Source organism: Balaenoptera ricei, chromosome 3, assembly GCF_028023285.1.
Source record: "Balaenoptera ricei isolate mBalRic1 chromosome 3, mBalRic1.hap2, whole genome shotgun sequence".
Classification (NCBI taxonomy): domain Eukaryota; kingdom Metazoa; phylum Chordata; class Mammalia; order Artiodactyla; family Balaenopteridae; genus Balaenoptera; species Balaenoptera ricei.
Window position 1 is genome coordinate 175823810 of NC_082641.1, and position 22407 is coordinate 175846216.

General features: G+C 41.8%; 2 protein-coding genes across 6 annotated transcripts in view; both read left to right on the plus strand.

Annotated features, from left to right (window-relative positions):
* Positions 1-653: 653 nt before the first annotated feature.
* Positions 654-22407, plus strand: part of LOC132363090 (olfactory receptor 7D4-like) — a 90633-nt gene continuing 68879 nt past the window's right edge. For 4 of the 5 annotated variants that reach the window (XM_059918497.1, XM_059918500.1, XM_059918499.1 and 1 more), the window contains exon 1: positions 4881-4955. The gene's annotated coding sequence lies outside the window, so the exon portion shown is untranslated. Of the gene's footprint in view, positions 722-4880; positions 4956-22407 lie in introns of those variants that run through there. The other variant, XM_059918493.1, reaches the window with a different exon arrangement.
* LOC132363089 (zinc finger protein 846-like) lies at positions 4872-10824 on the plus strand. Its single transcript, XM_059918488.1, has 2 exons — positions 4872-4955; positions 8345-10824. Exon 2 carries the CDS (start codon positions 8420-8422, stop codon positions 9410-9412), a length of 993 nt encoding a protein of 330 aa, XP_059774471.1. The 5' UTR covers positions 4872-4955; positions 8345-8419; the 3' UTR covers positions 9413-10824.

Below are 22407 nucleotides of genomic sequence, written 5' to 3' on the forward strand. Positions count from 1 at the left end.
TGCGCCTGTGCACCAAGCCTTGGATCTGACTCCGCCCGGGGTCCCACCCTCCGGGGGACAGGCAGTAGACAAACCCCGCCCTCCGCGTCTGTCCCGCTTCTAACCCGGCCTTCTGCACTCCGCTCGGTCCTCCAGCCAGGCATTGTCCTCCAGGCCTGGTCGACAAGGAGAGCCTGCTTTGGATCCCGGTCCAGCTGCATTCCCTAGCGTCTAGAAGAAGCAGCCGTCGCCCCCATCCTCCCCTATCTCCGCCGCAACTCTTCAGGATCCTGGAGCGCCCGAGGCTCCGCCCCTCGTGCTGCACGCGGTGCGGTTCCGGAAGCGAAACTGCTTCCGGTTTATGGCTCATTTCGCGTTCCTCGCTGTGTCTGAGGTTGGTTTTCTCCTCTGTTGGCGTCTGGTTTCGGCGCTCAGCCCCGGCCTCTCAAGCCTAGCCGGCCGGCTAGAAGTAGCGGCACCTCCTCCTGCCAGTACCCCGCGCCCAAGGCTTCCCGCCTCGGTCCCTCCAAGAGCCTCTGGCCGCTCCGCCCGGGCGGGTGTCGGTGGTGGCTCTGGCTCCCCGGTGCAGGCGGGGCCTTTTCTCCATCCGCTGTGCTCCTCTGTTCAAAAACTGCCAGAGCAAACTGTGTGTCGTTTCTCGTGAAGGAAAAGCATTTACGTTTTGGAAAACTGCCCCAGCGCCCTCTTCTACTCACCGACCTGGCGATTGCAGCGCATTCCGGTGAGCACTGGACAGAAATGCTCTGGCTGTGATCATCCGTTGTTGGGAGTTTGATAAATTATTCAGGTGTTACCTTGTGAACTATTTGTTCATGTTTTACATATCTAGTGTCTCTACATCTGTCTTCATGTGCATAGTTAAATGTTTACGGTAAACTCTGAGAGTAAGGAGATTGAAATAATTTGCAGGCATGATATTTGACCTTTAATACTTGGTTTATTGCCTCATAGATGCCTCGTATAACTCCTACAGATTAATACCCCAAGTGAAAACTCAATAGGATAATGATCAAGAGGTTTCGATAGGATCTTTAATAAATAAAATATACAAAACAAAGAAATAAAATTTAAAAAATAAACAATAAAAAAATATACGAAGAGACGACAAATACATGAAAAGGTGCTTGATATGATTAGCAACCAGGAAAATGCAAATTAAAACCACAATATGATAGTATTACACTGACTAGTCAAAAGTAAAACTAAAAAGAGTGACAGTGCCAGTTGTTGGTTGAGATGTGTATACAGGGCTAATGGAAACACATTTTTAAAGATACCAACTAAATATGATCTGTTGATAACACGACAGTAATGCAGGCACATGTCCACCAGTTGAACATAAGCACTATTCATAGCATCATTTGAAATATCCCTAAATTGGAAATAACCCAAAGGAGATTAACAGAATGGATGAACTGTGGAATATATTTTGTGTGGCATACTCTTCAGCAAAGAGAAGGGCCAAATCACAGGTAGATAGATGCAACAACTTGGATGAACCTCACAAACGTAATGTTGAATCAAGGAATCCAGACACGAAATAATGCATGCTGTTTAATAGTGTTTCTTTAAAATTCAAAAATAGGCAGAATAGCCTAGAATGTTAAATGTCAGGATAGGGGTTTGGATTTAGAAGCATGGAATTAGTGATTTGGAAAAGAGACAAGGAATATGTCTGAGATGCTGGATATTGGGACATTCTGTTTCTTGATCTGAATGGTGGTTACCTGGGGCTGGTCATTTCTTGATAGTTCATTGAGATTTTTATTCATGATTGCCTCCCTTAGTTATATGTATGCTGTAATTCAATAAAAAAAAGTTCAAGAAATGGAACTAAGTGTTCTACCTCCTAAAGTTGAATGAGATATGCAGAAGTAGAACAAAATGTACTGAAAGGATGAATAAAAATAAAACCAGTACTTACTGGAAAAAAAATAGAACTGATCAGTATTACGAAAAGGTGAAAAGATGAAAAATATATTTATATAATAGTCTTTGGAGTTAACTGTGAGATAATATGGAATGACTTCAATTTCAACATAAAAGAAAAACAATGACATGATTCAGACCCTGTTGGAGTGGCCAGCATTAAAAATGTATTTTGATTTTTTTCTAAAATCATGATATTCAAGTTTGGATGTCTTTGGGTCAATATTGGAACACTTACTTTTTAAGTAAATGAAGTATCAATTACCACAGTCCTCTGAAGTGGTTATTGCCCTATTCTGCCTTTATCTTACACTTAACCAGTCTTGTCTATGTATCTCGAATATATTTGTGTATATGTGGTACTCCTTATACTTTAATGGGATGGATTCTTTCTTTAACTATACTGCTCATCACCAACATAATTATTTTCATTGCCCGACTGAACTGTGAGGTCCTGAAGAAGTGTCCCCTCCTCGTTGCCTAGTACCTGGCTTGGCATAAGGAAGGCCCTTAATAAATATTTGTTAACTGAATGAAGGGATAAGAGACAGAGGGAGACAAAGGTTCCAAGCCTAACCAAGCTCTAGCAGGGGGTACTCAGGGAGACTTCTGATTTCATAAACTCTTTTGTATTTCTCCTCTCTATTATGCCTAGTAGAGGGTCTGGACTGAATTCTGGTCGTGTTAGGAATAACAACAACCACAGGAGATCAGGCTCTTGACACACTAACCCGTATCTACTCTGGGCTCTCATTTCCTAACTGGTGATTTGGGGCCAGTTCCTAATCCGGTGTGAACCTCAACTTTCTTGGTTATTAAATGACAGTTTAATACCCAATCTGGGGGGGTGGTTGTTGACGACTAAAGGAGTTTATGTATGTAGAACTACTAATAGGTGCTCAGTAAATGGCAATTCTTACTGTTAATATTTATGTGGTATTGTATTAGATGGTTTTTAGTGGCTGTCACATGTTTCGTCTGCAGAGAGATGTTTGATGATTGAGGAAAAATGTCAGTTGCTTAATGATTGATGTTGCAAACCATTTACCCAGACTTTCTAGTGTTCAAAGAGAAATTGAGCTCAACCTCTTAATTTACTCAAAAGCTTCTCTGGAGTGATCTGAGCAAGAAATGGAATGTTTTGGAAACTCTCACTATCAGATTCACAGGATGGCAGCCCTTGATCTGACTCAGGGATGTGGTGAGTCTTTGTTGATGCTTCTTTTCAAATCGTTTACTTCATGTAGTTGCAGTGGGCTGAGAGATCATGCACTGGACCATACAAAAGGGATTGGAATGGCCACAGTTCACGTTTCTGGGATTTGGGATGCAAGAAGGTGTGTGTGCTTTTGGGGTGGATAAAATGTTCATGAACTTTATTGTGTCTGTCACACAACTCTGCCTCTTTGTACTTTGATTTGTATAACTCTAAGATGGATTTTTAAACCTGTCTTCATAGGTAGCAAGATTTCAGAAAACCATTTTCTTGCTCCAGGTAACTCATGGTGCTTTGTCATACCATGGAGTTAGTGTGTTTGTGGTGTATTCTGTGCATGGTGTGGAAGAGTTTATAGGCCTGCGATTGTTGGGATTGGATTGGCTTCAGAGTATACGCCATGCTTCTTCTCTCTGAGGTCATCTTTCTGGGGACCCTTCCTGTCTTTACGAGAGAAAAACCAAGGAGACACGGATGGTGGCTCGGTTACTGATGGATTCTTCTCAGGCAAGTGAAAAGAGGACCTTTCTTCAAAATGTTGTCATGCTTGTTTCCATCAGGTAGCCATGTCTCCTTGTAATGTCCCCAAGCTTTTTAAAGCAATTAATGGCCCTGCTTAGGGAATGAGTCCCAAGTGAATTTCTCCCGGACCATGCCATCTCAGAATATACAGGGCTTACAGGGGATATGATTCTTTTATCTCAATATTTATTAATTCTTTCTGATCCTCAGTCATGTTTGTTGGCTTATTGTTTTGCTGAGTGTTATGACAGATCTTAAGGAAAGTATGTGAAAGTATCTAAGATCTAATCTCACAGAATTTGTGTGTCACTGTGGAAATAATTCATTTGTTATTAGATTTTACAGTGCTGCATTGTGTTCAGTGCTAACTATAGCTTATAAATAGAGGAATAAAGCAAGAAGAGCCCACAGTAAAGCTGTTTAAGAAAAGTTTAATCACGTGTCAGTGATGCTGGTAAATCCACGTGACTGGATGTGATCAGACAGCGTATATAGCTAGAGAGAAGAGGTCTGGGCCCAGGAGTACCGTAGGCTTCTGGTCTACCCTCCTCAATCCCTCATGCATCTCTCTGAGAACATCAAAGAAGATGGTTTTTAGCTGAAGCCAGCATGTGTTTGATAGTTTAGCACTTAGTGACCTCCGAGGATGTGGCCGTGAACTTTACCCAGGAAGAGTGGACTTTGTTGGCTCAAACGCAGAGAGATCTCTACAGAGATGTGATGTGGGAGAACTACCAGAATCTCATTACGATAGGTGAGGCTGGCATCATTTCTTCACTGAGCTCTTTAGGAAATGAGTGTTTCTCAAGTACATTTGCTGTCAAATGGGAATACCGTGGTAAACAAGACAAACCTGGTCCCTGGCCTCATGAGCCTTACTGTCTAGAGGATTCCACCATGAAAATGATCTTTATTTCCTTTAGGGACTAAAAAATCTTAAGACTTTAAATGTGTATGAGGTTGAACATAGTTTTTAGGTCTTAGAGATCTCCAGTCACTTGAGGGCACAGAGAGAGAATGTGTTTGGATTTTTGATCCTTTAAAGAAGTTTTACTTGTTTGAGATTTTGCATGATTATTTTGCTGTTTTTAAGTTAAACTTCACTGTCTTCAGAAACCCCGAAGGCTAAAGTGTTGGTTCCCGACTCAAGGACATGTTTTTCATGTCTTGCAAGGTCCTCTTTATGTGTTTTTCCTTTAAGCAGGGTACAAATCATGCAAACCACATCTCAGCCCTCCTTTGGAAGGAGCAGAAGAGCTGAGGACAGGAGCAAGAGGAGTTCTGCAGGGTGAGTTCATGGCAGATAGGGTTTTTAAAAAAAATAAATTTGTTTATTTATTTGTTTTTATTTTTGGCTGTGTTGGGTCTTCATTGCGGTGCGTGGGCTTCTCATTGCGGTGGCTTCTCTTGTTGTGGAGCATGGGCTCTAGAGCACAGGCTCAGTAGTTGTGGCTCACAGGCTTAGTTGCTCCGTGGCATGTTGGATCTTCCTGGACCAGGGCTCAAACCCGTGTCCCCTGCATTGGCAGGATGATTCTTAACCACTGCCCCAGGGTTCTTAACCAGGGAAGCCCCAGATAGGGTTTTATGAAGAGCAGTGAGAGTCTGGGAAAGGGGCGGTGCCTTTGGAAATGTCACTCTGCAAACTTAAAGGTGTACTCTCTTTTCTGAGAAGACTAAGGCCATTTGGCTTCTGAGTTTCTTCAGGAACCTTCAACTCCTGTTTACCTTTAAATTCCATTGATCTTCTCAACCTCAGAAAGATCTGTCCATCTCATTTGAAAATTTCATTATTTACAGGTAGCTGTTTTCACCATACCTTCTTATTTATTTATTTATTGGCTGCACCACACGGCATGCGAGTTCTTAGTTCCCCAACCAGGGATCGAACCCATGCCCCCTGCAGTGGAAGTGCAGAGTCCTAACCACTGGACTGCCCAGGAATTCCCTCACCATACCTTCTTATATTGTTTTCCTGATTCTATCATCTTTTTGTTTACCATCAGCCTTTCTTTTCCAGAGTGTTATAACTTGGTAAATTATCCACAATTTTTAAACCATACCCTTATCGTTGTCAAACTCCTAACACAACCAAACTTTGTGGTCCATCTTCCCTTTTGTTTCATCATTTTTATTATGTTTCATTCATATTAAGAAAGACACATGTGCCATATGCTTTTTTTTTTGAGGTAAAATGCATATAAATTAACCATTTTAGTGAATGTAAATTACTGTTATTGAGTACATTTCAAAAGGACACCCAGTATCCGTTAAGCAGTCATTTTACATTCATCTCCTACCCCCAATCCCTGCAACCACTAATCTGCTTTCTTTATGATTTTACCTATTCTCTATATATCATATAACTGGAATCATACAAAATGTGATAGGCTTCTTTCAGTTGCACAGTGTTTTCATCTATGTTCATCCATGTTGTAGTATGTATCAGTACTTCATTCCTTTTTATGGGTGAATAATAGTCAATTTCATGTCGATTTACATTTTGTTTATCCAATTGTATGCTGATGGACATTTTTCCCCCACGTTTAGCAATTGTGAATACTCCTGTTAACATTTCTGTACATATATTTGAATACCTGTTTTTAACTCTTTTGGGTACATACCTAAACATAGAATTGCAGGGGCATATGGTCATTTTATGTTTAACTTGTTAAGGATTACCAAACTATTTTATACAGAGGCTGTACCATATTACAGTCTCACCAGCAATGTAGAAGAGTTCCAGTTATTTCATATCCTTGCCAACACTTCTTATTTCCTTTTTTTTAATACTAACCATTTTAGCAGGTATAAAATGATATCTTTTTAAAAAAATTTATTTATTTAATTTATTTATTTTTGGCTGCATTGGGTCTTCATTGCTGCATGCGGGGTTTCTCTAGTTGCAGTGAGCGGGGGCTACTCTTTGTTGTGGTATGCGGTCTTCTCACTGTGGTGGCTTCTCTTGTTGCAGAGCACAGGCTCTAGGTGCGCAGGCTTCAGTAGTTGTGGCTCACGGGCTCTAGAGCACAGGCTCAGTAGTTGTGGCACACGGGCTTAGTTGCTCCGCGGCATGGGAGATCTTCCCGGACCAGGGCTCGAACCCATGTCCCCTGCATTGGCAGGCGGACTCTTAACCACTGTGCCATCAGGGAAGTCCCTTAATTATTTTTGTTCTACATTCTTTCTAGTGCAGCCCTTGAAATCTGTGTTCTACTAGCTTAGTGGTCACCTTAGAATGACAGAAATTCCTTAAATGCCTGAAGCCATGAAAAGAAAATTAACAATTCTCTTTTAGTGCCTTGCCAGGCTGTTTACAACTCTTCCTTAGCCTTCCCTTCCTGCTTGAATGCATCTTGAAGGTCAGCCAGAGGTGAAGGCTTTCGGTCCTCTCTGGCCCTTCTGACCTTGCATCCGGCCCTGCGCATGCTTGCAGACTTCTTAACTCTCTGGTAAACGTTCGAGTTTTTATATGCCCCTATTCACCCGCATATAACATTCCCAACTTGTTCCTCCCAAGGCTTTTCAGTCTGTCTACTATTTGTCCCAACCATTTTCCCTTTCCTCAAGCTGCTGCGGCCAATACTTCACCAGTAGACACTTTCAGCAGAAGCTGCCTCACTCCTGGGAACTCTCTGAGTTGGGTGAAATAAAGGCAAGCTCATGCACCGATACTCAAGGAAGCTGCCAGACAGATTGAAACACACAATGGCAGTTCTTTGAGAACAAGGTCCATGTTGCTCCTTTTGGCACTAGCAGCTTGTTCAAGAGGTGCATCCTGCCATCTCCATGGCTGCAGCTGATCTGGAGAGTGTGGATGGTAGGTGGGAGGTTAAAATGCCACAGCACTCTCTCAGGGAAATACAGCTGCTTCTTTCTTTTTACCATTTGCTTGGTGGTTGTATATTTTTTTGCTAGATTCTGAATTCTGCAAGAGTTGGTTCTGGTAGTTTTTGTAAGCTTGTTAGTTTTCTTACCATGGGAAGGAGCCACCAGAATCTAACGCATTTTGTGATGTCATTCTTTGTTCCTTATGCTTTGAAATAACTTTATCCCACAATTTTTCCTCAAACTTGAATTTTTCCACTTTATTTCGGAATTGGATTTGCAACTTAAAACCAAAGGTCCCACACCTCTTCAAGATATTTCTGTGGAAAAAACATCAAATGGAATATAATTGGTAAGATCTCCAAGAAGCAATTTTTCTCCTCCATATCAGGGCCAGAAGCACAAAATCCATGAGAATTATATGAGGTAAATGCCATTTACCTAGAGAAAGCAGAGTCTATGAAGAGAGTCTCTGAATATCAAGAATTTGAGAAGTACTCTAAACTTACTTCAAACCTACTTCTCCTTAGAGGTCTCACATGTAAACATCCATATTATATGTAACTCTGATATCCAGTTTTTGAAACACAATGTACCCTAAATAATTATCAGAAAAACTCTCTAAGATGCTCTGTGAAAATAGAGAATGTAATTCAGGGTCCTGGCCTCATAGCTTATTCAACTTAAAATAACTCAGAAACAGAGGAGGAACTCTGCACACTTAATGGAAATGGGGAAAATTAACTATGATAATGTTTCCAATGCATAATCATTGTGAGGGGGGAGAAATTCTATTATTATAATTAATGTGAAAAAGTCCTTAGTTATTATTTATACCTTAATCAACAGGAGAGAAGCAATCCTGGAGAGGAATAATATGGCTCTAACCTGTGTGGAAAAGTGTTTGGTGAACACTCATTTCTTATGACACACACGAGAACTCACGTTAGACAGAAAACTTCTAAGGGTAATCAGAGTCGAAAAGCCTTCAAAAAGAACTTTATTCATACTTTGCTCAAGGAAATCAGTGCTGGGGAGAAAACTTCTGAGTGTATTCAACATGAAAAAGTCTCGAGTCAGCTTTCAAATCTCAAAAAAACTCAGACACAAGGGAAATCGTGTGAACACAAAGACTGTTGGAGAACTTTTGTGAATCAGTCATCACTTAAGTTACATAGGAGATATCACGCTGGAGAAAAGCCCTATGTGTATAAAGAACATGGGAAAGCTTTCACTGATCCCTCATACCTTCCAGATCATATAGGAATTCACACTGGCAAAAAGCCCTATGTATGTATGGAATGTGGGAAAGCCTTTACTCGATCCACAGGACTTATTTTACACATACGTATTCACACTGGAGAAAAACCCTTTGAATGTAAGGAGTGCGGAAAAGCTTTTATTCATTCCTCCTACCTTAAAAAACATGTAAGAATTCACAGTGGAGAGAAGCCATATTTATGTAAAGGGTGTGGGAAAACTTTTACTTGTTCCTCAGGTCTTGTCTTACATATGCGAACACACACTGACAAAAACCCCTATGTGTGCAAGGAATGTAGGAAAGCCTTCAGTAATTCCTCAATGCTTAATCAACATATGAGGACACACACTGGAGAGAAGCCATATGAATGCAAGCAGTGTGGGAAAACCTTCACTCCGTCGTCAGGCCTTACTACACATTTAAGAACACACACTGGAGAGAAGGCCTGTGCATGTAAAGAATATGGGAAAGCCTTTGCTCGGTCCACAAATCTTGTTATGCACATGCGAACGCACACGGGAGAAAAGCCGTACAAATGTAAAGAATGTGGGAAAGCCTTTAGACACTCCACACGCCTGAATATGCACATGCGAACTCACACCGGAGAGAAACCATATGAATGTAAGGAATGTTGGAAAACCTTCACTCAGTCTTAAGCACTTGCTAAACATCTAAGAACTAAGACATGTGAAAAAACCTGTAAATGTTCCTCAGCCCTTAGTATTCACATCTAAACTCATCTGGAGGGGGCTTCCCTGGTGGCGCAGTGGTTAAGAATCCACCTGCCAATGCAGGGGACACAGGTTAGAGCCCTGGTCTGGGAAGATCCCACATGCCTCGGAGCAACTAAGCCCGTAGGCCACAACTACTGAGACTGCGCTCTAGAGCCTGCGAGCCACGACTACTGAGCCCGCGTGCCACAACTACTGAAGCCCATGCACCTAGAGCCCGTGCTCCGCAACAAGAGAAGCCACTGCAATGAGAAGCCCATGCACCACAACAAAGAGTAGCCCCCTCTCGCCACAACTAGAGAAAGCCTGTGTGCAGCAACGAAGACCCAATGCAGCCAAAATAAATAAAAAATTAATTTAAAAAAATTTTAAAAAATAAACTCATCTGGATAAAGACCTCATGAAAGTAAAGAATGTGAAAAAGCTTTACTCAGTTTTCATCCTTACGTGATATTTGGGAACTTACATGGGGCAGAATTCGAATTCATAGAAGGTACATGGGAGAGCAGTAATTGTTCACACCTTACAGGATGTATAAGAACTCACACTTGAGAGAAAAACTTTCTGGTCATAAGGCGTGTAGGCAAACCTTTTTGTTGTTTTTCTAACGTTAATTTTATATACCTGAAATTACTGTAAAAGCCATGTGAAGGTAAGAATGAGATACAGCCTTAAAATGTTTCACATGCTTTAAGAAGCACATGATAACTCACACTGGGGGAAAACCATATATATGTAAGGAATGTGGTAAAACTTACTTAGTGTTAAGGCCTTAATATCCACGTGAGACTTCGGCATAAACTCCTATGAATGTAAATGATACAGGAAGAACTACACTTCTCAGTTGTCGGTAGCTAGGTGTAGGGTCCCACTTGGAAAACCATGGCTCCTGAAAAGTTTAAATGATGCTTTAAAGGCAAATCTCTGTGTTGCTTGCTTTGCTATTGTCAAAATTCACCGCGACATAGTGGGATAGAAGAGATGGTATCCATAGAGACGTTGGCTCAATGTTTAATGGAAAAGGAAGAGGGGAAGGCACATTTTGTTCTTGCTAACCCCAAGACACATGAAGGGAGCTCTTAGCTCATTTGTGAAGTTGTAAATTGCCTGGTCAGTATACTTGGGCACTCTTGAGTGCTGCTGTCTGTCAACATGCTAAGAAAATCCTCCCGAAAACCAAATTATCACAAAATCAGGGTTCTGCCACCATTGTTCTCTTGGAGATAACCCCCAGCCCCTCTGAGGTTGATAGAGACACCCTGGAAAGGGGGGCCATCACTCACAGCAGGGGTCAGTCAGGACCACCAGCAGCTTATCAGGTAAATACAATCAATCAATCAACAAACAGTTGTCTCAGGATCAGCCAGGAGACAAAAAAGAAAAAAATGTGAAGGGGCTTCCCTGGTGGCGCAGTGGTTGGGAGTCTGCCTGCCAATGCAGGGGACACGGGTTCAAGCCCTGGTCTGGGAGGATCCCACATGCCGCGGAGCAGCTGGGCCCGTGAGCCACAACTACTGAGCCTGCGCGTCTGGAGCCTGTGCTCCGCAAGAAGAGAGGCCGCGGCAGTGGGAGGCCCACGCACCGCGATGGGGGGTGGCCCCCGCTCGCCACAGCTAGAGAAAGCCCTCGCACAGAAACGAAGACCCAACACAGCCAAAAATAAATAAATAAATAAATAAATTTATTAAAAAAAAAAAAAGAAAAAAAAGTGAAAAAGCTGCAGATTTAGGTGGCTACAGGCACCCCTCCCTCCCAAAACTAAAACTTGAAATTAAAAAAATTATAGTTTATTTACAATATTATATTCATTTCAGATGTGCAACATAGTGATTCAATATTTTTATCAGTTACACTCCATTATTTGAAATCTTTAGGTATGGAGAAAATGTCGGGTCTAGCAAACATAGTGGTAGTCTCATATTACTTACTGATTTAAAAGCAACAAAGAAAAATAAACCCCTAGATACTGGGGAAGAAAGTAAAGATTAACTACATAAATTCTATATATGTTTGTTTATATAATGTATATATGTATAATTTAGTATAGATGCATAATAAATTATATAAATTGTGCATAAGTTGGAAATTAGAGATCCATGATTTGACCAAACTGGAGATTCAAAATAACTTATATATAATAATAAGTTACATGTAATTAAGACATACAAGAGATTTGTAGTAAACTTTATATACTAAAAAATGTATATAACAAAAAGATTAAAAGTGCACTGATGGGCTTTTGTACCTCTACAACATAACTTCTGAATTTACTTTAACATTTGGTAAAATGTACTAATTGACAAATCTTTATAGACTTAGTGCTGGCACTCAGTTAAATTACAGGCATACCTGGGGATCCCATTAAATTTAAACATTATACTCACCTACAGTTATAAAAAGTAACTAATAGTAGTAGAGGAAAAATAGGTGTGCCTCACTTTAATTGTAGCCTTGCCTAAATTTCCCATAGTCATAGTACCTATTGCCCTAAAATATCCTATTTTGGACATAGATGCCCTGACACAATAATAAGTTTAAGTTAAGTCTTTGACATGAATTGTTTTGATAAGATGGGACGCCTCCACCAAAACCCTACTTAAAATAATATGTCCCATTGTGAGTTAAAACAGGGCCTTCAAGGTTTAAAACGTATTATACAAACCTAGTTAATAAAGAGGTGATTATCTTCACTCCATTTAATAACCCAGTTTTGCATGTTCTTGAAAAAGAAAGAAAGAAGGAAAGAAAAAAGGAAGGGAGGAAGGAAGGAAGAAAGAAAGAAAAGGAAAGGAAAAGAAAGGGGAAAGAATCCATCCCTTGGCTACCTTGGGAACCCTTGAGATTAACTGAGTAAATAGCAGAGTTCATGGACTATTAAATTGCACTCCTAACCATATGTGATGGAACACAGTGGAATGTTCCTGCTTTCCATCTCTTAACCAGGATGTCCTAATGAAAAACAGGACCCCCCAAAACAACAACAACAACAAAAAATACACTTGGCCAAACTTCATGCAGGTATCTTGGCTCTGGATGTTCTGGCCAACAAATGTTTCATCTTCACATTTATTATGGGATATTCCCTAAAAATCGTCCATTCAGGATCAAGAACTCTGGGAATCTCTTGCTTCACAGATACCCAGATTGTCAGTCAAAATCACACGTATCTCTACATATACTGAGGCCACAACATAAGGCCTTGTCAAGACACTCCATTTTCCCTTTGGAGTTATAGATGTTACTCATAGTAACAAAGGGACACATTTCACTTCTCAAAATACACAACACTAGGCTCCTGGAGAATGCATTCAATAAAAGTTTCATGGCTCTGATCCCAGACAGCCAGTTTAACTGGAAGACATAATGATCTCCTCAAACAATTTCTTTAAAATTCCAATCTGGGGATTTCCCTGGTGGCACAGTGATTAAGAATCTGCCTGCCAATGCAGGGGACACGGGTTCGAGCCCTGGTCCGGGAAGATCCCACATGCCGCGGAGCAGTTAAGCCCATGCACCACAACTGCTGAGCCAACACTCTAAAGCCCTCAAGCCACAACTACTGAAGCCCGCGTGCCTAGAGCCCATGCTCCGCAACAAGAGAAGACACTGCAGTGAGAAGCCCACACACCGCAACGAAGAGTAGCCCCTGCTCACTGCAACTAGAGAAAGCCCGCATGCAGCACTGAAGACCCAATGCAGCCAAAAATAAATAAATTAATTAATTAAAAAAATTCCAATCTGACCAATGAACCACTAAGTGGATCTCTATCTTGTCCTGAGCCATAACCTATGTCGATGAAAAATTAATCACTTGATCTAAGAAAGAAACGGAAATTTTTATTCAACCAAATTTGAGGATTATAACCTAGGAAGAGCATCTCAGAAAGGTCTGATAACTGTTCTGCCTGTTAGAAGTCAAGGCACAGTTATATAAATTTATTGAGACAGAGAGCTGTACATCAAATGACGCATTACTGACAATTTACATAATCCAGATCTAAGAATCATCATGGTGGGTCATGTGACCCTTGAAAAGATCAAGAAGTTATGTTATCTTTTAAGGAGTTGTCTTGTTGATGCTAGGAGAATGTTGCTCTTTATGGTTGAGCAGGTATTCCTGCTGATGGGGGAGGTCTTGTTGATGCGTAATGCAGATACACAATGCACAGTGGGAGGAGAGAGGAGGCCAAAGGGCAGAGAAGAATTTTTATGTTTAAATTTTTCTTTGGACTTCCCTGGTGGTCCAGTGGTTAAGAATCTGCCTTTCAATGCAGGGGACGCGGGTTCAATCCCTGGTCAGGGAACTAAGATCCCACATGCCGTGGGGTGACTAAGCCCACGTGCCACAACTACTGAGCCCATGTGCTCTGGAGCCTGCACGCCACAACGAAGAGCTTGCATGCTGCAACTAAGACCCGACACAGCCAAATAAATAAATAAATAATTAATTAAAAAAATTTTTTTCTTGGGCTTCCCTGGTGGCACAGTGGTTGAGAATCCGCCTGCCAATGCAGGGGACACGGGTTCGAGCCCTGGTCCAGGAAGATCCCACTTGCCACAGAACAACTAAGCCCGTGTGCCACAACTACTGTGCCTGTGCTCTAGAGCCCATGAGCCACAACTACTGAGCCCGCATGCCACAACTACTGAAGCCCTTGCGCCTAGAGCCTGTGCTCCGCAACAAGAGAAGCCACCGCAATGAAAAGCCCGCGCACCACAACGAAGAGTAGCCCCGCTCACTGCAACGAGAGAAAGCCCGTGCACAGCGATGAAGACTCAACACAGCCAAAAATAAATAAATTTATAAAAATAAAAATAGGACAGTTTAAAAAACTTTTTTTTCTTGTCTTGCTATAAAATATGAATTTCATTTCATACCTATCTTTATAAATTTTTAATTCCATAAGAGTTGGAGGCCAGATGGAGGATGCATACTCTCCTGGGACATTGAACATATATTGTCCCACAGGCCAGGCAGCTGCTCATCTGATAGGGGACCAATTTGAGGCTAAACTTCTACCGAAAAACAAAACCGAAAACATGTTAAGCACAGCTGCACACCATTCTGTTGTCTGTTGCTCTTACTACTACTGGTCTGGGTTCTTTCATTGATTTACAATCTAGAGGTCCAAATCCTCCACATATGTCACTGTTTCAATCAAACATATGTAGGTCAATGCTGCGACCCACATCAACATGAGTGGATATCATCTGAGAAAGGATACCCCAGTCCCACTTCCTAGATGACATTGCCCTGGCCCAGAAGCTCATTGGGGTGATGACATTGCTTCAGATGACATTACCCCAGCCCCAAATCTTGCTATTGGAGATGACTTTACTGCCTGCCCTGGAGAAGACTTCACCCAATTCACCACACCTTTGGACTCACTCACCTAAGGTATAAATTGGACTCAGGACATTTTTGCTTTTCTTTCTTTGATATTATGGATTCTATTATTGAAACAGGAGGGAAAGGGGCAAGGCACAATCTTTAAAAGAATGACATAGTTGTTGTGGATATGACATAAACTGGTTAGAACCGACTAGGCTCAAGATGGTGGAAGATTCGATTTCCAGTGGAACTAGAGCCTCATTATACGTTCATTGTAATGCATTAGCATGCTAAATAACACACCCACAGGTGCCATGACAGATCTGAGGCCAGCCATAAAAGGCCAAAAAATGGGTGGTGGCCCAATTTCTGGAAATCCCACCCCTTCCCCAAAATAGTTGGAATAATCCTCCCATTCGTTAGCCTATGAAATTACTCAGCCCATAAAAACTAACCATCCCATATTTCGGGACCGCGCTCGCCTTTGGAGACAGGCTGCATTCTGTCTATGGAATGTGTATCTCTCTAAATAAATCCACTTCTTACCTATCATTTGTCTCTCACTGAATTTGAAACCGTGGGGCTCCTGGGCACAAAAGGCTTTCTGTGTCCCCCGTTTCTTGTTTGCGGGAAATAGGCTTCATTCAGCCTCCATGACCTTTCCTGAGTTCCAAAGGGCAGGTTCAAACATTTGCTAATCAGGGAAAGGAGGGGATGTGGAGACAAGGGAGGGGCAGTCAAGAAACAATAATGCAGCCTTGGGGCAGGGTCCTGGTCCCCCCCCCCCAAGGGATATACATAACAATATCTTGGAGCTGTTTTGCAGATACTGAAACCTCCACCAGGTGGGAGAAGTTAACTGTATGCTGCCCACAAGCACAGAGACCCCAGACCAGTTGGAACCAGAAGGTTGGTGATGCTGACTCCCAATTATGAAACTGAGAAGGACCCTGTGGGGCTCTTGGGCATGAAAGCCTTTTTGTCCCCTGTTTCTTGTAAGCAAGACTCCAGTCTCTGTGACCTTCCCTGAGTTCCAAAGGGCAGATTCAAACAGTTGCTAATCAAGGGAGGAGCAGCCAAGAAACCATTTGAGGCAAGATTAAAGGGACCAGAGAAGCTCATCAAGATTAGGAGACTACCTGCCCACACCCTAATCTTGTCCGCAACCCCACCCTTGAACTATTGCTGTAAAACTCCTCATCAAATCCTCCTGGGTTGGGACACATAGTTTTTCAAGGCAGGAGCCCGCTGTGTCCCCCTTTGCCTGGCAAAGCAGTAAAGCTATCCTTTTCTACTTCACCCAAAACTCTGTCTCTGAGGTTCGATTCGGCACCAGTGTACAGAGAAGCAGAGCTTTCGGCATTAATTGCCTCACCACCAGCCAATCAGAAGAATGTCCACGAGCTGATCACGCCCTCCTCTTTGAACCATTACTATAAAACTCCTCACTACCTGATCTCAGATGGCCTCTGCCTGCAGCGGCTTGAAGCAGGAGTTTTGGTTCCCTGGCCAGAGATTGAGGTCAGGCTGTGGCAGTGAGAGCACTGAATCCGAGCCGCTAGACCAATGGCCAGTGATAAGGCCCTGGCCCATCAGCTTTGTAGAAATAAATTTCCACGAAGAGACAAAGAGTAGTGAAAGAAGTAAAGTGTTTATTAGGAGGAAAAAGAGTACGTGTGGATAGACACATGGGCGGACTCAGAGAGTCGTGCCCTCATGGTAGTTTGAATCACGTATATGGAGCATTTCTTCTGAGTTTCCTTTGGCCAATCATCTTGCTTTGCCTGGTTCTGAGCCCGTATTTGGTTTATCTTAGGGCCCTCCCATGTGTGCGAGGGCATCTCTTAGCTGAGATGGATTCCAGTGAAGAGGCCTATGGATAGGTTGACATCACTCGCTTTTTGACCTCCAAGGAGACTTTCTGCACATGTACAGTTGGGAAGGTCTCCTTGACCTTGAGAATGAGAAATATGGGAGAAGTTAACTTAATGCTGCCTACAAGCATGGTCTTTATCTTTTATTTGTGCAGGGTTCAGCCTCTCCTATACTTCTCCTGCTATTTTCTTCATCTTGGAGTATCTGCCATGGGAAAAATAAAAAACAGAATAAATACTCAAGGAAGAAAAACACATAGGTAACAGAAAAATGTCACTACTTTGAATACACAAAGAAATCAATGATTAGAGTTTAGCACGGTGTCCAATATAAATTTAAAAAAATAAGGGGAAATAAAGGTTAAATAAAGGATTGATTGAATGGAGGAGATGATGCTGAAAGCTCAGCTTCTCTGTACAGAGGTACCGAATCAAATCTCAGAGATAGGCGTTTTGGGTGAAGTATCAATAGAAAAGGATAGTTTTATTGCTTTGCCAGGCAAAGGGGGACACAGTGGCTCCTGCCTCGAAAAACTATGTGTCCCCTCCCAGGAGGATTTGATAACGAGTTTTATAACAATACTTCCCAAGGGTCGGGTTGCTGACAAGATTAGGATGTGTGCAGGGACTCAGGTAGTCTCCCAATCTTGATGAGCTTCTCTGGTCCCTTTAATCTTGCCTCAGGTGGTTTCTTGGCTGCTCCTCCCATGATTGGCAACTGTTTGAATCTGCTCTTGGGAAGATCATAGAGTCTGGAGTCTTGCCTACAAGAAATGGGGGACAAAAAAAGAGACCTCCATGCCGCGGGCCCTCCCGCTCAGTTTCATAGATAGCCTATCTCATGGATTGGCAGGCTTATTAATATGGGAGACTCATTCTAAAGGCTCCAGGATGTTGAGGACAGGCAGGTAGATAAGCTTTTGAGGAGTGACCTGGTGGGTGAGTATCCACCCCCAACCTCTCCTTTCTGATCCCTAAGCCAGCACTGGGCCTCCTCCTGCACCAACACCACTTCCGGGTATGGGACCACCCTCTCCTCACAGCCCCGCCCACAGGCCTAGTTCTAGCCTAAGTTTGGCTCGTTGGGCCTGTTTCTGCTTCCAGAACCCAGGCTGAGCCAACTTCAAGACCTCCAGCACCAACTACAATTCCCTGCCAGCAATGGTTGAACTTGATTGGCAGCCAGAGTCCCGGGGCCCCGCCCCCTACGGCCGAGGCAGGAAGCGGAAGTAGCGTCGCTGGTCGGTGGCGGTCTTCTGCCTCGTGGCCCAGTTCCTGGTGGAGCAAGTTGCTCTAGTCGTCGTGTGATTCAGCGTGTCCTTTGTGAGGCTCGCGTCAAGGGAGAGCTCTGGGATGCGAGGAGGGCGATAAAGGACAGGTTTGGACTAGGCCACCACGGCGCTGCCTTAGAGAGACCTGGTCCCTCCGCTCGCGTCCTTCGGAACCTGAGCCACCGCGTTTAGCCGGTGGGACGTGCGGTAAGGGCGCTTCTGCGGCGTGTTGTCATTCACTGTGCTTCCCTATTCGAAAGCCTCCACTCTGTTTTTTGTGACTTTCCTCCACGAAGAAAAGAATTTCCGCTGTTCCGGTCAACAGTCGGCTTCAGGTCCCACCTCCTCCGGGTGTCACGAACCTGGCGATCCTGCCGTGTTGCTCTGAGTATTAGGGAAAGTTGGTTTAAAGGGCCGGTTCTTTTTGTATGAAAAAAGAATGTTTCATCTGAGAATTTGGGTTTGTCTTCCCGTGTTCTTTATTTTTGAATATTACATAGAGGTAGATAAAATACTTTCTCAGGTGTCAAGGGTGTGCATATTTCTGTATATAAATGTAAACGGATGTAGATCACAGATCTTTCTTCTAATAAAAAGCAAGAGTACTTAGTCTTCTCGTCATCTGAGCTTCCTGGGGCTGTACATGCCCACAGAGTGAAAACGGGCCTCCAGGAGATGTGGTGGAGGCTTTATGATACTAGTTCCAGAATGAGGGACCATAAACAGGGTGTTCGGACTAAGCGTGTTTTTTCCCCACTTTTTTTTTTTTTTTTGGTAAAACCTTAAACCTCAAGAAAATGTGAACATCCAGTACAATGAATGTTCTTCGTAGTAGATTCACTTATTTTTAGCATTGTACATGTGCTAACTTAAAAAAAATGCACAACGTGAGAGTTGTGAGTTAAGTTTTATTTGGGGCCCGAGAGACAGCATCTCAGATAGCTCTGAGAAACTGCTCCAGAGAGGTAGGGGGGGAAGGTTAGTATATATGTGATTTTGGTATAGGGGGAGTACATGCAATCAAGCATATATATATTTTTTTCAAGCACATATTTTTTTGCAGAAGGTTTCTGCTAGTCTTGTGAAGGTTACTGGTAGTCACGAGGAGCAGAGTCACCATGAAAGATTTTAGTGCTTTTCTAGATATGAGGAGATACAAGAACTGGGCTCATAAAATCGGTTCCTGAAAATATCTAACTATCTAAAGACCTGTTCTGCCAGTTTTTCCCAGAGCACAGAGTGCCTCATTTCTGCTCTCCACCCTGAATGCCTTTCAGGGGGTGTTGAAAGTCAGCAGCTGCAGCAGTTCATGATTTAATCCTTGTAGAGGTAGGTGGCAAGTGCCAATTTGTAGTTGACAGGGCCCCCTCATGGTCATAAATTCGACCATGCTTTGGGAGGCATTTCATGACCATTTTGTCCCACGGTGCTAGGAAGGCTCATTCCTAAGTTTGGCAAAGATTTTGCTGATAGGCCACTCAATGTGCTATTACTGGACTAGGTCTTATTAACAATAGCCAAAGGTCTCTGGACCACCTGTCTTACTAGTCTGTTCCAAGAAAAAAAAATCCCTCTTATTGCATCTTCCCATATCTAGAGTTACACTATTACAATCATTGATCCCATACAGAATTATATACTTGATCAACTGCTTCAAGTTGCCTAGTCATCATTATTTTTGTTGGAGGCTCAGTCACACATTTGGAAATACAAGAAACAATAATCTTGTTAAACAGGCAAAATAGAAATAACATAGCTAGCAGTATTATTAAAGTCATAAGTAAGAATTAAGCCAAGAACTTCCATTAGGTGCGGCCCAGTATATTCCCAGGTCATCTGACGTAGTCTGTTCTGTACCAATCCTTATCTTTCAGGGAAATTATGTATTGGCACTGTCCATAAGGCTCCCAGCCCAACTTCCTACTGTTACTAGGCTGGTTATCCTTAGTATCATTTAATTGTTCCCAAGATAAAGGTGGGTCTTAAAACTTAAATGACCATAGCCTGGTGTTAACCACATAAATCCATACCATAATTGTGGGAGGTTTTATTCCTTGGCTGAAATTTTGCTTGTTGCTCTAACTGAGCTTGAGTAACTTTAGAGGAAAATTCATTTTTATGGCCAGGGTCAGAGCAGGTCTTATTAATTGGCTAGGTGAGAGGATCCCACCTAGTATACCAATAGTGGCTTGAACAGGACTATAATTTCTTTCTTTTAGAATATATTTCCTAAGGGCCAACCAATTAGAGCCTTGGAGTGGAGAAATCCACCAAGGTAATCCAGAAGTACTAGACACAGATAATTGGTCACAAACCCAACAATTGGATTGATTTTTAAAACTAGCATAGGATCATGCCCATGATAGAAAAACATTTGATTCATATGCAGTGGTTCAAGAAGTCAAGAAAACATTATAAATGATCATACGAGTCAGGCCCAGTATCTTGGGCTAGCTGTCTACTTCTGTTGTTGTCTTCTTCTCGTCCTAGTAGGAGTGTAGTTCGGACTAAGTGTGTGTTTTTTTTTTTGTTTTTTTTGTTTTGTTTTTTTTTTTTTTAATTTTTTTTAAAAATTATTTATTTATTTATTTTGGCTATGTTGGGTCTTCGTTTCTGTGCAAGGGCTTTCTCTAGTTGTGGCAAGCGGGGGCCACTCTTCATCGCGGTGCGCCGGCCTCTCACTATCGTGGCCTCTCTTGTTGCGGAGCACAGGCTCCAGACACACAGGCTCAGTAGTTGTGGCTCACGGGCCTAGTTGCTCCGTGGCATGTGGGATCTTCCCAGACCAGGGCTTGAACCCGTGTCCCCTGCATCGGCAGGCAGATTCTCAACCACTGCGCCACCAGGGAAGCCCCTAAGTGTGTTTTTTACCCACTTTTTTTTTTTTTTTTTGGTAAAATCGTAAACCTCAAGAAAATGTTAACATCCAGTACAATGAATGTTTGTTGTAGTAGATTCACTTATTTTTAGCATTGTGCAGATTTGTTCTCTCATAGATTTATGAATACATTGTATAGTGAGGTGTTTGAGCGTAAGTTGAAAATAAATTGTATACATGCTACTTGACTTTTAAGAACTTGGTAATGCTTCTCCTAAAGATATGGGTATTATCCTAGTAAAATCATAATATCATTATTTCACACAAGGAAAGTAAAAATAACAATGTCTTCTAATATCTACTCTAAAAGGTTAACTTCTCCACGTTGTTCCAAAATATGTTTTGGGTAGTTTTGGGATCTACAACCCAATCAGGGTTTATATATGACAATTGTTTATGCCTTTTAGTCTGTTTTAACTTAGATCACTTGCTGTTGTTTGTCTATTATATTCATTATATTGACTCTTTGAAGAGTCACATGCATTCTTTTAGAAAGTCACACATTTTGATATTCCTGCTTCTATTTTCACAGTATGTTTAAGCTTTCCTTCATGTCTTGTATTTCCTGTCAGTTAGTAAATGGGTTCAGAGGAGAAGTTGGCAAGCTTTTGGTATGAACAGGTCCAGATAGTAAGTTCTTGATGCTTTGTGGGCTGTAAGGTATGGAATTACTCAGCTCTGCCTTTGTAGTGGGAGAACAGCCAAAGACCTAAGGAAACAAATGGGCATAGCTGTGATCCCAAGAAACTATTTACAAAAACATGCCTGTGACCAAAGTGTGCCACAACCTGGTGTATAAGCTTCAAAAGGTCATTTCAAAATATTTTGAAGGTGATGTTGTGTACATCAAGTTGCATTTCATTGGGAAGATGTAAACTTATGACATCCCTTGGTTAGTGTGCTAAGTTTGATTACTTGCTTAAGATAGTAATCACCAGAGCTCTCTATTTTAAAAATAGACTTTTCCATAAGAATAAAAGCATCATATGTGGGGTGATATTTTGATACTCAGAATCTTTTTCCCCCTAGCAATTGTTTTAGTATCTGTTAATAACCTGCAGTAAATAAGTTTCTAGGGTGTTTTTCTAGGTCAAAGGCAAGTATACATTTACTTTTGTTGGCTATTACAAACTCCCTTCCATAGATCTTGTGCCATTTTGTAGTTTCTGATCAACTTTAAAAAAAATATATCTAAAATTTATTATGGAGAAACATAAGGAACAAATTTTAGTTTTTTAAAAAAATTTATCCATTTTATTATGGTTCATTATCAGAAATAATGGATACCTCTAAGTTTCTTGGTGGAGAATCCATCACACCTAAAACATGAAAATTATGTAGTATCCAGTATCTAATAACAGAGAAGAGGAACAGTGGAATCAACAAATATTTAATAGTAGTGATGACAGTTGCTTGGCTCTGGTTAAGATTTCCTTTTAAGTGTAACAAATTTTAGTTTTAACTTCAAGACACTTGTTTTCAAAAAGAATATCCTATCCACTTTCAGTTTTTAAAAAAATTTATTGAAGTATAGTTGATCTACAATGTTAATTTCTCCTGTACAG